Below are 16,948 nucleotides of genomic sequence, written 5' to 3' on the forward strand. Positions count from 1 at the left end.
GTTACGGTTTCCGCAGCTTGATCGTCTGCTGTAGCTTGAGGTGCTGGTGTGACTCCATTTCCGTGGGTGTCACTGGTGATGCTTTGAACTGATTTGGTTCGGTTGAAGCAGTGTTTTGAGGCTGAAGTAGGTCCGCTGGGATCGACATCGTAGGTAGGTTGTTCTGGGCAAGCAGCACGTTCAGTACTCTAACGTATTTGTCGACGTCTGTCCCTGCCATCTTCTCAGCTACACTGATCAGGACTGGGATGAGTGTGGTGGCCGAGGCCGCTGATTGGTTGACTGGCGAATTGGCTGGCTGAACTGCAGTCGCCTGTGTTGGGTTCCCAGTGAGGATGGGGGGGGGGCTGGCCTGGTGTGGACGTCTGTATAGCAGATGAGTTTGTTAGCACAGGGAACATCGATGCCTGGATTTTGAAACTCGCAGGCTGATTGGTGGATGGTGTGGCGGTTGCCAATTTCTTAATTTCTGCCAGTCTTATGGGGCAGTCCATAGACACATAGGTATGTGCTTCCCCACAGTTGAGGCACTTTTTGGTTAGCGATGGACAGTTTTTAAAATTGTGGTTTTCAGTGCAGATGTTGCACTTTGCTTCTGCTTGTGGACAGTTCTTAATGTCGTGATCATTCTTGAAACAGTTGAAGCATTGGCGTATGATTTAGTAACGTTCCTTCTTGACAGTGTCAAGTGTAATGGATATATCCAAGCATCTGAATCCATTTTCCACTGCTTGGGTCGCAGCTGCACCTGTTGAGAATGTAACCTTAAGGGTAGGCCGTGGGCCGTCGTCGTTCTTGATGATTTTGACTATAACTGCAGTCAGAGCAGAGTTCCTAGCGTTGATGCTCGTCAGTATGGTGTCAGGGTCCTGGGTGGAGATGTAGACACTGGTGTGGCTGATCATGGTTCGTTCAGCCAGGTAGCGTCGGGTAGGAATGATGGTGAGGTTAGTTGAGAAGAGCGTCCTGGTGCAAACAATTGCTCCAGAGTTTCCTCACTTGAATATAGAAGTACAGCGCCGTCAGCATCGTCTCGGATGTTAAATGGAGCAGCATTCGTGATGTAGACAATTATCTTAAGTAGTTGGGGCCCGGTGAATCTGGTTTCCCCCCGAAACCGGACCTTGATGTGGTAGATCATGATGATGGTGAATCTCTCTATGACTACCGCATCACTGGAGATTGCCTATCGTCTCTTCGCGGTATATAGTACCAAGATGGGAGTGGGGTTTGACAATCTAGAATGAAGCTAGTATTCTGCCCAATATTTACTCAAAACTGAGGAATCGATTGTGTAATATTAGTTATCAAAAACTTTAAGTTGGATAGAATATATTTTATGTTTGAAAACAGTGTGTAAATTTGGTCAGAAATGTAGAAAGAAAAACATTCTAATTGATATTTACTTACCTCTTTCTTCTGTTTCTCAATCTTTTTTTTTTGCTCACTGCAATATAGAAAAATATTTGTTAAGACATTATTTATCAGAATATGAACTTCTAAATTGTACATACAAATACTTTTACTTAATTATAATAGTGATGTCATTAAGTGATAGTCTCTCGTTATGAGAATATCCCAAACACTAACCATTGAGGAACATTAAGGCTGCAGTGCATCATATGGTCTGGCATACAGCCCTTCAGTACCGGAAGCTACAATTATATTTTGTTTAGATTGTCAATACATGACAACCAACTCTATATTTTACGAATACTTTTATAGGAAATGGAATTAGGAAAGGTATTTAGAGGCTTCATAATTCCATATTTCGTCAGTGAGGAGCTTCATAGTTCCTTAGTGGTACTGATACTTTTAATGAGAGCTGTTCCTGAGACTGAATACCATGATGGGGGATAATCCTAAGCTTAACTACAACGATGGAGTTTGTTGCAAAGAATGACGACTATGATGGAGGCTGTCCTAAGATTAACTACCATGATGAAAGTCAATTAGATCATTGGCAACACGGTAATGAAAGAAATGTTGCATATCCCAATGACTAGATTTGTTTACTTGACGCGTATTGACGGATCACCAACAGAAATATAATTAACAGATAAGTAACGCTTTCTTGGACTATCTCTTGGCCTTTCTTTGACTATTTTCTTAAGAATATTTCGATTGTTTATCTAAATCTTATAAGACTTTTGGAATTTCAGTATTGAGGTTACAACATTTTTAATACAATTATATTTGAAAACCTAAACATTAACATTAGCAGGTAGCATGAAACAATCAGTATGTACATTTACTATATATCCGGAAGAGTCAATTGATGTGATTAAATAATACTCGTCATAATGACAGATTTTTTCAAAATGGAAGTTTAATTTCAAGTGCTCTGCGATGGATGGATTACTCGGTGCATTTGACATGGCTGCTAAGTTCAGAGCAATGTTATGGGGAAAGTATACATGGCTGGTAACTTCAGGACAAGGTTATGGGGAAAGTATACATGGCTGGTAACTTCAGGACAAGGTTATGGGGAAAGTATACATGGCTGGTAACTTCAGGACAAGGTTATGGGGAAAGTATACATGGCTGGTAACTTCAGGACAAGGTTATGGGGAAAGTATACATGGCTGGTAACTTCAGGACAAGGTTATGGGGAAAGTATACATGGCTGGTAACATCAGGACAAAGTTATAGGGAAAGTATACATGGCGGGTAACTTCAAGACAGTAATCGGGAAGTATACATGGCTGGTAACTTCAGGACAAGGTTATGGGGAAAGTATACATGGCTGGTAACTTCAGGACAAGGTTATGGGGAAAGTATACATGGCTGTAACTACAGGACAAAGTTATAGGGAAAGTATACATGGCGGGTAACTTCAAGACAGTTATCGGGAAGTATACATGGCTGGTAACTTCAGGACATAGTTATGAGGAACATATACATTGCTGGTAACTTCAGGACAAGGTTATGAGGGAAAGAATACATGGCAGGTAACTTCAGGACAAAGTTATGGGGAAAGTATACATGGCTGGTAACTTCAGGACATAGTTATGAGGGACATATACATTGCTGGTAACTTCAGGACAAGGTTATTTGGAAAGTATACATAATAGCTGGTAACTTCAGGACAAGGTTATGGGGAAAGTATACATGGCTGGTAACTTCAGGACATAGTTATGAGGAACGTATACATTGCTGGTAACTTCAGGACAAGGTTAATTATGGGGAAAGTATACATGGCTGGTAACTTCAGGACAAGGTTAATTATGGGGAAAGTATACATGGCTGGTAACTTTAGGACAAGGTTAATTGTGGGGAAAGTATACATGGCTGGTAACTTCAGGACAAGGTTATGGGGAAAGTATACATGGCTGGTAACTGCCATGTATACTTTCCCCATATACTTTTCTAAATTTATGCTGCAGCAGCATAAATTTTATCAACAAATACTACACATGAGGCTGAAGCAGTGTAAATACAGTATTTTAAATAAATATTATTTACTTCTGCAGCATCGTAAAAGTTATCAATAAATATTAGTTATACACGAAGCTGCAGCAGCCTAAATGAACGATGCTTCACCAATTACATACTTGTGACCTTTCAACAGATGTCAGATAAATATTCCTTGCCTTCCTACTGTAAGCCACAGTCGCATACTATGAGTGTAACTAAAAGGTTAATTATTAAAAACAAAGTTATACTTACGTGGCCACACTCTTAACTGTACTCTTATCTGTGGTTGTCTCTACAATCTCTTCTGTACTCTTCTCTGTACAGGCAACCAGTTCTTGGCCTTCATACCTGAGTGTGCTCTCATCTGTACTCTTCTTCTCTGTACAGGAAACCAGTTCTTGGCCTTCATCCTTGAGTGTGCTCTCGTTTGTATTCTTCTCTGTACAGGAAACCAGTTCTTGGCCTTCATCCATGAGTGTGCTCTCATCTGTACTCTTCTCTGTATAGGAAACCAGTTCTTGGCCTTCATACCTAAGTGTGCTCTCAGCTGTACTCTTCTTCTCTGCACTGGAAACCAGCTCTTGGCCTTCATCCTTGACTGTGCTCTCATCTGTACTCTTCTTCTCTGTACAGGAAACCAGTTCTTGGCCTTCATCCTTGAGTGTACATTTTTCTGTAAGTAAACACGTAATGGTAAAACTAACGAGTTAAGTTCTCCACGCCAAAAGATTACGTGTAGATTTCTCTTCAAAACAACAAATACTAAACTATGATTATTCCTGCAATTGTATATTTTTTAGAACAATGGTTCCCAAACTCTTTACGGTCATTACTAGTTTTACATATATTGCATTTATTAGTGGCCCCCTACACTCAGTACAGGTCCTCTCTGTATCATAACCTGTACACTGCCTCAACATATGCCCCCTACACTCCTCAGTACAGGTCCCTTCTGGTATCCTCTGGTATCATAACCTGTACACTGCCTCAACTTATGCCTCCTACAATCAGTACAGGTGCCCTCAGGTATCCTCTGGTATCATAACCAGTACACTGCCTCAAATTATGAACCCTATACTCAGTACAGGCCCTCTCTGGTATCCTCCGGTATCATAACCTCTACAATGCCTCAACTTATGCCCCAACACTCAGTACAGGTCCCCTATGGTATCCTCTGGTATCATAACCTGTACACTGCCTCAACCTATGACCCCCCTACATATTGCAAAAAGGGCACCCGGGGAGGGGCTATGGCTTCCAGTTTGGAAACAAATTCTCTATAGAAATAAATAATTAAAAAAATGCAGTACTATTGTTTTGAGCAACTGGAAACACTCTACCGTTACTTATGTATAATTCTCAATATAACACTCTTGTTATAGATTAGTTGTCAGCATAATGAATGTTAAATTATTATTAAGAATCAACTACAATTAAACGTTAAATATATAATACAAACTTTCTATCTCGTTGAGTGCTGAGTGAAACATCTTATAAACAGTTTTCATTCCTCCCAAGGAAGCAACAATCAAAGTCATGCTTCTCGAAGTCTTCCAAGATCTTGCACAGCTGCGAATCTGAGGAAAAACGTCAAGTCTTAGAAACACAGGTTTAAGGTAGTTTAAACTAATCGATTCCAAGACAAGACTCCAGAACTGTCATGTTATTGTCGACTTATCAGCTATGCAGCGTAACGTTTGTAAGATTTTCAACTTTAAAGAAAAAGTATAAAGCGTCCTTCGAAAACCTCAATTTCTTAAGATTCGTACAGTATTATTCCCTCATAAATAAAGTGTATGTAACCAAGTTACAGAACTACAGTACTTGGTTTTCAGTAATCTAATAGAAGTCGAGGAAAATTAATAAATGTCTTAAAATAAAAGCCAGAACTTTTGACTAAATATTTATCATTGGAAGGCGGTTTCTGACAACACATCTTCAACTAGAGCAATAAACATACACAATTAATATTATTACGGATCATATCAAAGTATGACGATACACTAGCAGCTAATCCTATATGTATTATTTGCCCAACCTTGGCAAAGTAGACCAGCTGTTTTCTTGTATATATTATTATGTTATTTATCCTTAATTTTTATATATACTTCAATGTTTTGCGCTGAATAACCTACCGGTTCGAACGTCCGTCTGAATAACACAATGAACACCTTAGAAATATTGATGAATGCACGTTTAAAATAGTTTTATTCTTGCCCTGTTAATGTTAGTTCGCATGAATAACAAGTTTGACAGCTGTTTGCGACCTCTTAGGAAACTGTTGCACATTAGTTAACTAGACTATGTTAATTTATTGTCTTACTATGCACAATAAATCCATCCAGTTGTTAGTTGTGGATCTGTTATAGAGGAACACAATGAATCCAGTACCTGAACTGGCAAGATTATTTTACCAGCATTATTCTATTAAGTATTTAATGATTTTAAATTACCTCTCATTTTCAGAAAATAGACTAATAACGTTCTTTAGATAATAAAGTATAATGGATTAAACTTTTTTAACACTAGAGATATAATTCACAAGAATTATTGCAATAATTCACAATAAAAGATATAATAAAAGGAGGCGAGGGAAATCGGCTTTACAGGGTCCAGAAGAAGAGAGGAAATGTCAGCACTGGATAAATGACTGAGAAACCACAGGAACATTATCTAACGCAGTTCAATTACAACCAAATATTATTTGAACTAAGATTGAACAGATCAGGGAAATAATCTTTAAACACACCACACCCCACCACACATCCCTACCCAGACTCCCATCACACATCCCTACCCAGACTCCCATCACACATCCCTACCCAGACTCCCATCACACATCCCTACCCAGACTCCCATCACACATCCCTACCCAGACTCCCATCACACATCCCTACCCAGACTCCCATCACACATCCCTACCCAGACTCCATCACATTCATCCTTACCCAGAATCCCATCACACACATCCCTACCCAGACTCCCATCACACACATCCCAACCCAGACTCCCATCACACACATCCCAACCCAGACTCCCATCACATTCATCCCTACCATGACTCCCATTACACACATCCCAACCCAGACTCCCATCACACATCCCTACCCAGACTCAATCACACATCCCTAACCAGACTCCCATCACATATCCCTATCCAGACTTCTATCACATATCCCTATCCAGACTTCCATCACACATCCTTACCCAGACTCCTATCACACATCCCAGCCCAGACACCCATTACACATCCCTACCCAGACTCCCATCACACACATCCATACCCAGCCTCCCATCACATTCATCACTAACCAGGCTCCCATCACACATCCCTACCAGACTTCCGTCACACATCCTTACCCAGAATTCCATCACACACATCCCAACCCAGACTCCCATCACACACATCCCAACCCAGACTCCCATCACACACATCCCAACCCAGACTCCCATCACATTCATCCTACCATGACTCCCATTACACACATCCCAACCCAGACTCCCATCACACATACCTACCCAGACTCCCATCACACATCCCTACCCAGACTCCCATCACACATCCCTAACCAGACTCCCATCACACATCCCTACCCAGACTTCTATCACATATCCCTATCCAGACCTCCATCACACATCCCTGCCCAGATTCCCATCACATTCATCCCTACCCAGACTCCCATCACACACATTCCTTCCCAGACTCCCATCACACTCATCCCTACCCAGACTCCCATCACATTCATCCCTACCCAGACTCCCATCACACACATCCCTACCCAGACTCCCATCCCATTCATCCCTACCCGGACTCCCATCACACATCCCTACCCAGACTACCATCACATATCCCTACCCAGACTCCCATCACACATCCCTACCTAGACTCTAAATCACACATCCCTACCCAGACTTCCAACACATATCCCTGCACAGACTCCCATCGCACATCCCTACCCAGACTTCCATCACACATCCCTACCCAGACTTCTATCACACATCCCTGTCCTGATTCCCATCCCATTCATCCCTACCCAGACTCCCATCTCATTCATCCCTACCCAGACTCCCATCACATTCATCCCTACCCAGACTCTAAATCACACATCCCTACCCAGACTTCCAACACATATCCCTACCCAGACTTCCATAGCACATCCTTACCCGGACTCCATCACACATCCCAACCCAGACTACCATCACACATCCCTACCCAGACTCCCATCACACACATCCATAACCAGACTCCCATCACACATCCCTACAAAGACTTCCGTCACACATCCCTACCCAGACTCCCATCACACATATCCCAACCCACACTCCATCACATTCAACCCTACCAAGACTCATATCACACATCCCTAACCAGACCCCCATCACACATCCCTACCCAGATTCCCATCACACATCCCTACCCAGACTCCCATCACACATCCCTACCCAGACTCCCATCACACATCCCTGCCCAGACTCCCATCACACATCCCTACCCAGATTCCCATCACACATCCCTACCCAGACTCCAATCACATTCATCCCTACCCAGACTCCCATCACACACATCCCTACCCAGACTCCCATCACACACATCCCTACCCAGACTCCCATCACACACATCCCTACCCAGACTCCCATCACATTCATCCCTACCCAGACTCCCTTCACACACATCCCTACCCAGACTCCCATCACATTCATCCCTACCCAGACTCCCTTCACATTCATCACTTTCCCAGACTCCCATAACATGAATCTCTACCCAGATTCCCATCACATAAATCCTTACCGACTCAAATCACATACATCCCTGCCAAGTTAGCATTAGATGGAAAACGACGTTTCGGTCTGTCTCGAAATCAAGTCTTATGACTTGATAATGGTCCGAAACGTCATCGCTTCTCCATCTTCTGTTGTGTGGTTTGATCATCATATCTTCAGCCATGTTATTGTGACTCGTCGTCTGCAATCCCTGCCCAGATTCCCATTACAGAAATACGTAACCGAGACTCCAGTCACATAAATCCTTACTCAGTAATCCCATCATATAGTCACATCCAGAATCCCACTATAAATGAAAATTCAAGATTACCATCGAAAAATCCATAACCAGAATTCCATCAAATAAATCAACAGACTCCTATCATATAAATTAATATCAGGACTCCCATCATATAAATCAATACCCAAACTCCGATCATTACTCCCTAAAGACTAAATAAACACTCCATATAAATCAATACCATGAATCCCATCATATATATCAATATCTAGACTCCTATCATGTAAGTCAACGCCCAGACTCCCATCATGTAAGTTACACCCAGACTCCCATCATGTAAGTCAACGCCCAGATTCCCATCATGTAAGTCAACGCCCAGACTCCCATCATGTAAGTCAACGCCCAGACTCCCATCATATAAGTCAACACCCAGACTCCCATCATGTAAGTCTACACCCAGACTCCCATCATATAAGTCAACACCCAGACTCCTATCATGTAAGTCTACACCCAGGCTCCCATCATATAAGTCAACACCCAGACTCCCATCATGTAAGTCTACACCCAGACTCCCATCATATAAGTCAACACCCAGACTCCCATCATGTAAGTCTACACCCAGACTCCCATCATATAAGTCAACGCCCAGACTCCCATCATATAAGTCAACACCCAGACTCCTATCATGTAAGTCTACACCCAGACTCCCATCATATAAGTCAACACCCAGACTCCTATCATGTAAGTCTACACCCAGACTCCCATCATATAAGTCAACACCCAGACTCCCATCATGTAAGTCTACACCCAGACTCCCATCATATAAGTCAACACCCAGACTCCCATCATGTAAGTCTACACCCAGACTCCCATCATATAAGTCAACGCCCAGACTCCCATCATATAAGTCAACGCCCAGACTCCCATCATATAAGTCAACGCCCAGACTCCCATCATGTAAGTCAACACCCAGACTCCCATCATGTAAGTCTACACCCAGACTCCCATCATGTAAGTCAACGACCAGACTCCCATCATGTAAGTCTACACCCAGACTCCCATCATATAAGTCAACGCCCAGACTCCCATCATATAAGTCAACACCCAGACTCCCATCATGTAAGTCAACACCCAGACTCCTATCATGTAAGTCAACGCCCAGACTCCCATCATGTAAGTCTACACCCAGACTCCCATCATATAAGTCAACGCCCAGACTCCCATCATGTAAGTCTACACCCAGACTCCCATCATGTAAGTCTACACCCAGACTCCCATCATGTAAGTCAACGCCGAGACTCCCATCATCTAAGTCAACGCCGAGACTCCCATCATGTAAGTCAACGCCCAGACTCCCATCATGTAAGTCTACACCCAGACTCCCATCATGTAAGTCAACGACCAGACTCCCATCATGTAAGTCAACGCCCAGACTCCCATCATGTAAGTCAACACCCAGACTCCCATCATGTAAGTCTACACCCAGACTCCCATCATGTAAGTCAACGCCCAGACTCCCATCATATAAGTCAACGCCCAGACTCCCATCATGTAAGTCAACACCCAGACTCCCGTCATCTAAGTCAACGCCGAGACTCCCATCATGTAAGTCAACGCCCAGACTCCCATCATGTAAGTCAACGCCCAGACTCCCATCATATAAGTCAACGCTCAGACTCCCATCATGTAAGTCAACGCCCAGACTCCCATCATGTAAGTCAACACCCAGACTCCCATCATCTAAGTCAACGCCGAGACTCCCATCATGTAAGTCAACGCCCAGACTCCCATCATGTAAGTCAACGCCCAGACTCCCATCATATAAGTCAACGCTCAGACTCCCATCATATAAGTCAACGCCCAGACTCCCATCATGTAAGTCAACACCCAGACTCCCATCATCTAAGTCAACGCCGAGACTCCCATCATGTAAGTCAACGCCCAGACTCCCATCATATAAGTCAACGCTCAGACTCCCATCATATAAGTCAACGCCCAGACTCCCATCATGTAAGTCAACACCCAGACTCCCATCATGTAAGTCTACACCCAGACTCCCATCATGTAAGTCAACGCCCAGACTCCCATCATATAAGTCAACGCTCAGACTCCCATCATATAAGTCAACGCCCAGACTCCCATCATATAAGTCAACGCTCAGACTCCCATCATGTAAGTCAACGCCCAGACTCCCATCATGTAAGTCAACACCCAGACTCCCATCATCTAAGTCAACGCCGAGACTCCCATCATGTAAGTCAACGCCCAGACTCCCATCATGTAAGTCAACGCCCAGACTCCCATCATATAAGTCAACGCTCAGACTCCCATCATATAAGTCAACGCCCAGACTCCCATCATGTAAGTCAACACCCAGACTCCCATCATCTAAGTCAACGCCGAGACTCCCATCATGTAAGTCAACGCCCAGACTCCCATCATATAAGTCAACGCTCAGACTCCCATCATATAAGTCAACGCCCAGACTCCCATCATGTAAGTCAACGCCCAGACTCCCATCATCTAAGTCAACGCCGAGACTCCCATCATGTAAGTCAACGCCCAGACTCCCATCATGTAAGTCAACGCCCAGACTCCCATCATATAAGTCAACGTTCAGACTCCCATCATGTAAGTCAACGCCCAGACTCCCATCATGTAAGTCTACACCCAGACTCCCATCATGTAAGTCAACACCCAGACTCCCATCATGTAAGTCTACACCCAGACTCCCATCATGTAAGTCAACGCCCAGACTCCCATCATGTAAGTCAACGCCCAGACTCCCATCATGTAAGTCTACACCCAGACTCCCATCATGTAAGTCAACGCCCAGACTCCCATCATGTAAGTCAACGCCCAGACTCCCATCATGTAAGTCAACGCCCAGACTCCCATCATGTAAGTCAACGCTGAGACTACCATCATGTAAGTCAACGCCCAGACTCCCATCATGTAAGTCAACACCCAGACTCCCATCATGTAAGTCTACACCCAGACTCCCATCATGTAAGTCAACGCCCAGACTCCCATCATGTAAGTCAACGCCCAGACTCCCATCATGTAAGTCAACGCCCAGACTCCCATCATGTAAGTCAACGCCCAGACTCCCTATAGTGAAGCTTAGAATGAAAATAAGACTATATAGTGAAGCTTAGAATGAAAATTGTATAGCGAGATTTGTTGCAATGATGAAGGTTGTGAGTATGAGACTTGTCACAATGAACATGATTGTGAGTCTGAGACTTGTCACAATGAACATGATTGTGAGTGAGACTTGTCACAATGAACATGATTGTGAGTCTGAGACTTGTCACAGTGAAGATAATTGGGTTTAGTGAGATCTGTCAAAATGAAAGAGACTGTATGTATGAGACTTGTGGCAATGAAGATTATGTAGTGAGAATTTGTCACAATGAAGATAGTGAGACATGCATAGTGAGACTAGTGACAATAAAGATTGCATAGTGAGACTAGTGACAATGATGATTGCATAGTGAGACTAGTGACAATGAAGATTGCGTAGTGAGACTAGTGATAATGAACTGTGTAGTAAAACGTTTCACAAAGAAGTGTATAGTGAGACTTATCACAATGAAGAAGATTGTGTGTATGATACTTGTTACAATGAAGATTATGCCATTATGTCGTGAGATGGGGGAGGAATTACCATTCCCTGACATGATTCCAACAGGGACAGGGGAGGACTTACTGTAGTATGACATGGGTGTAAAAGCGATGGGGGGGGGGGTAAGGGGGGGGGGTTACCAAACCTAGAACAGTAGCTGTGAGTTGTGAGTAACAGACCGATGAATGGCAGCAACACTTGTTACTTATAATATGGTAAATATTCTTCTGTTGTCGCTCTACACAACAGTGCTCCCCAAGAACCTGCTTTATCATGTCCCTCTACACAACTGCTCCCCCAAGCACCTGTTTTATCTTGTCCCTCTACACAACTGCTCCCCCAAGCACCTGCTTTATCTTGTCCCTCTACACAACTGCTCCCCCAAGCACCAGCTTTATCATGTCCCTCTACACAACTGCTCCCCCAAGCACCTGCTTTATCTTGTCCCTCTACACAACTGCTCCCCCAAGCACCTGCTTTATCTTGTCCCTCTACACATCAGTGCTCCCCAAGCACCAGCTTTATCATGTCCCTCTACACAACTGCTCCCCAAGCACCAGCTTTATCATGTCCCTCTACACAACTGCTCCCCCAAGCACCTGCTTTATCTTGTCCCTCTACACAACTGCTCCCCCAAGCACCAGCTTTATCATGTCCCTCTACACAACTGCTCCCCCAAGCACCTGCTTTATCTTGTCCCTCTACACAACTGCTCCCCCAAGCACCTGCTTTATCTTGTCCCTCTACACAACAGTGCTCCCCAAGCACCAGCTTTATCATGTCCCTCTACACAACTGCTCCCCAAGCACCAGCTTTATCATGTCCCTCTACACAACTGCTCCCCAAGCACCAGCTTTATCATGTCCCTCTACACAACTGCTCCCCCAAGCACCTGCTTTATCTTGTCCCTCTACACAACTGCTCCCCCAAGCACCTGCTTTATCTTGTCCCTCTACACAACTGCTCCCCCAAGCACCTGCTTTATCTTGTCCCTCTACACAACTGCTCCCCCAAGCACCAGCTTTATCTAGTCCCTCTACACAACTGCTCCCCCCAAGCACCTGCTTTATCTTTTGTCCCTCTACACAACAGTGCTCCCCAAGCACCTGCTTTATCATAACCCCTCTACACAACTGCTCCCCAAGCACCTGCTTTATCATGTCCCTCTACACAACTGCTCCCCCAAGCACCTGCTTTATCTTGTCCCCTCTACACAACTGCTCCCCCAAGCACCTGCTTTATCTTGTCCCTCTACACAACTGCTCCCCCGAGCACCTGCTTTATCTTGTCCCTCTACACAACTGCTCCCCCAAACACCAGCTTTATCATGTCCCTCTACACAACTGCCCCCCCCCCAAGCACCTGCTTAATCTTGTCCCTCTACACAACTGCTCCCCCGAGCACCTGCTTTATCTTGTCCCTCTACACAACTGCTCCCCCAAGCACCAGCTTTATCATGTCCCTCTACACAACTGCTCCCCCAAGCACCTGCTTTATCTTGTCCCTCTACACAACTGCTCCCCCCAAGCACCTGCTTTATCTTGTCCCTCTACACAACTGCTACCCCAAGCACCAGCTTTATCTAGTCCCTCTACACAACTGCTCCCCCAAGCACCTGCTTTATCTTGTCCCTCTACACAACTGCTTCCCCAAGCACCTGCTTGCACAAGCTTCACCTTGTCTTCACACACCTGCTCCACAAGCACCAGCTTTACCTTGTCTTTACAAAACTGCTACACAAGCACCAGCTTTACCTTCTCTTTACACTAAAACTCCAAAAGCACCAGCTTTACCTTGTCTTTACACTCGTTCCACAAGCACCAGCTTTACCTTGTCTTTACAAAACTGCTACACAAGCACCAGCTTTACCTTCTCTTTACACTAAAACTCCAAAAGCACCAGCTTTACCTTGTCTTTATGCTACAGCTCCACAAGCACCAGCTTTACCTTGTCTTTACAGCTCCACAAGCACCAGCTTTACCTTGTCTTTACACTAAAGCTCCACAAGCACCAGCTTTACCTTGTCTTTACACTAAAGCTCCACAAGCACCAGCTTTACCTTGTCTTTACACTAAAACTCCACAAGCACCAGCTTTACATTGTCTTGACAGTTCCACAAGCATCAGCTTTACCTTGTCTTTATAGCTCCACAAGCACCAGTTTACCTTGTCTTTACAGCTCCACAAGCACCAGCTTTAAAGCTAAACAAGCATCAGCTTTACCTTGTCTCTACAGCTCCACAAGCACCAGCTTTACCTTGTCTTTACAGCTCCACAAGCACCAGCTTTACCTTGTCTATAACAGCTCCACAAGCACCAGCTTTACCTTGTCTTTACAGCTCCACAAGCACCAGCTTTACCTTGTCTTTACAGCTCCACAAGCACCAGCTTTACCTTGTCTCTACAGGTCCACAAGCACCAGCTTTACCTTGTCTTTACAGCTCCACAAGCACCAGCTTTACCTTGTCTTTACAGCTCCACAAGCACCAGCTTTACCTTGTCTTTACAGCTCCACAAGCACCAGCTTTACCTTGTCTCTACAGGTCCACAAGCACCAGCTTTACCTTGTCTTTACAGCTCCACAAGCACCAGCTTTACCTTGTCTTTACAGCTCCACAAGCACCAGCTTTACCTTGTCTCTACAGGTCTACAAGCATCAGCTTTACCTTGTCTTTACAGCTCCACAAGCTCCAGCTTTACCTTGTCTTTACAGCTCCACAAGCACCAGCTTAACCTTGTCTTTACAGCTCCACAAGCACCAGCTTTACCTTGTCTCTACAGGTCCACAAGCATTAGCTTTACCTTGTCTTTACAGCTCCACAAGCTCCAGCTTTACCTTGTCTTTACAGCTTCACAAGCACCAGCTTTACCTTGTCTATAACAGCTCCACAAGCTCCAGCTTTACCTAGTCTTTACAGCTCCACAAGCACCAGCTTAACCTTGTCTTTACAGCTCCACAAGCACCAGCTTAACCTTGTCTTTACAGCTACACAAGCACCAGCTTTACCTTGTCTTTACAGCTCCACAAGCACCAGCTTTACCTTGTCTTTACAGCTCCACAAGCACCAGCTTTACCTTGTCTTTACAGCTCCACAAGCTCCAGCTTTACTTAGTCTTTACAGCTCTACAAGCACCAGCTTTACCTTGTCTATAACAGCTCCACAAGCACCAGCTTTACCTTGTCTTTACAGCTCCACAAGCATCAGCTTTACCTTGTCTTTACAGCTCCACAAGCATCAGCTTTACCTTGTCTTTACAGCTCCACAAGCACCAGCTTTACCTTGTCTTTACAGCTACACAAGCACCAGCTTTACCTTGTCTTTACAGCTCCACAAGCATCAGCTTTACCTTGTCTTTACAGCTCCACAAGCACCAGCTTTACCTTGTCTTTACAGCTCCACAAGCTCCAGCTTTACCTAGTCTTTACAGCTCCACAAGCACCAGCTTTACCTTGTCTATAACAGCTCCACAAGCACCAGCTTTACCTTGTCTCTACAGCTCCACAAGCATCAGCTTTACCTTGTCTATAACAGCTCCACAAGCACCAGCTTAACCTTGTCTTTACAGCTCCACAAGCACCAGCTTTACCTTGTCTTTACAGCTCCACAAGCACCAGCTTAACCTTGTCTTTACAGCTCCACAAGCACCAGCTTTACCTTGTCTATAACAGCTCCACAAGCACCAGCTTTACCTTGTCTTTACAGCTCCACAAGCACCAGCTGTACCTTGTCTTTACAGCTCCACAAGCACCAGCTTTATCTAGTCTACAGCTCCACAAGCACCAGCTTTACCTTGTCTCTACAGCTCCACAAGCATCAGCTTTACCTTGTCTTTACAGCTCCACAAGCTCCAGCTTTACCTTGTCTTTACAGCTCCACAAGCACCAGCTTAACCTTGTCTTTACAGCTCCACAAGCACCAGCTTAACCTTGTCTTTACAGCTCCACAAGCACCAGCTTTACCTTGTCTTTACAGCTCCACAAGCACCAGCTGTACCTTGTCTTTACAGCTCCACAAGCACCAGCTTCACCTTGTCTCTACAGCTCCACAAGCATCAGCTTTACCTTGTCTTTACACTACAGCTCCACAAGCACGTGCTTTACCTTGTCTTTACAGCTCCACAAGCACCAGCTTTACCTTGTCTCTACAGGTCCACAAGCATCAGCTTTACCTTGTCTTTACAGCTCCACAAGCACCAGCTTTACCTTGTCTTTACAGCTCCACAAGCACCAGCTTAACCTTGTCTTTACAGCTACACAAGCACCAGCTTTACCTTGTCTTTACAGCTCCACAAGCACCAGCTTTACCTTGTCTTTACAGCTCCACAAGCACCAGCTTTACCTTGTCTTTACAGCTCCACAAGCACCAGCTTTACCTTACACAATAAGACAGTGCTGGCAACAATTAAGACGTCCGGGAGAGCATCTTGGCCAGCAACTTCAACTCAATTACTCATAAATGATGAATGTTGATGTATTTGGAGAGGAAAGAGGAGGAGGCGCTAATTACCTCATCTGAGACATTGCGGCGGAGCTGTGAGGTAGAGCTGCCGGCGCCCATTGTGAGGTAGTGAGGAGGGAGAGATGATGATGCGCGTGGCAGAAGAACAGCAGCGGCGGCGTCCGTCCTTCGTGGTGGTTGTCCAACAACTGACGCCGCCACGCTCTGCTCATTATTGCCACACTCTTCTCCTTACAATTACCAACTCCACCTCTCAAACAATATGCAATACTCCATCACAACTTATAAATAAAGGTAACACCATCCTCCTACAACACGTACGAATATATCACCTGAAAAACTACACTCTTTTTGTGCAAATATTTCCCGACATGTCCAAGTTGGAGAATAATTTAGGGAGACAAAGCAGGACACTGAGGTGCGGCAACACTGCTCCCAGTCC

The 16,948-nt window shown here is 44.6% G+C and overlaps 1 protein-coding gene across 2 annotated transcripts in view; it reads right to left on the bottom strand.

The window, feature by feature from the left end:
- LOC123755563 (kinesin-II 95 kDa subunit-like) overlaps window positions 1-16,710 on the bottom strand; it is a 49,008-nt gene extending 32,298 nt beyond the window's left edge. The window contains exons 1-4 of one of the 2 annotated variants that reach the window (XM_045738322.2): window positions 16,555-16,710; window positions 4,877-4,994; window positions 3,670-4,090; window positions 1,411-1,447 (exon numbers count right to left, since the gene is read on the bottom strand). In XM_045738322.2, the coding sequence (XP_045594278.2) occupies window positions 1,411-1,447; window positions 3,670-4,090; window positions 4,877-4,994; window positions 16,555-16,605 (627 nt within the window). In that variant the 5' untranslated portion in view covers window positions 16,606-16,710. The remainder of the gene's footprint in view (window positions 1-1,410; window positions 1,448-3,669; window positions 4,091-4,876; window positions 4,995-16,554) is intronic. The other variant, XM_045738321.2, reaches the window with a different exon arrangement.
- Between the last annotated feature and the right edge of the window lie 238 nt (window positions 16,711-16,948).

This window comes from Procambarus clarkii, chromosome 20 (assembly GCF_040958095.1).
Source record: "Procambarus clarkii isolate CNS0578487 chromosome 20, FALCON_Pclarkii_2.0, whole genome shotgun sequence".
In the NCBI taxonomy this organism is placed as follows: Eukaryota; Metazoa; Arthropoda; class Malacostraca; order Decapoda; family Cambaridae; genus Procambarus; species Procambarus clarkii.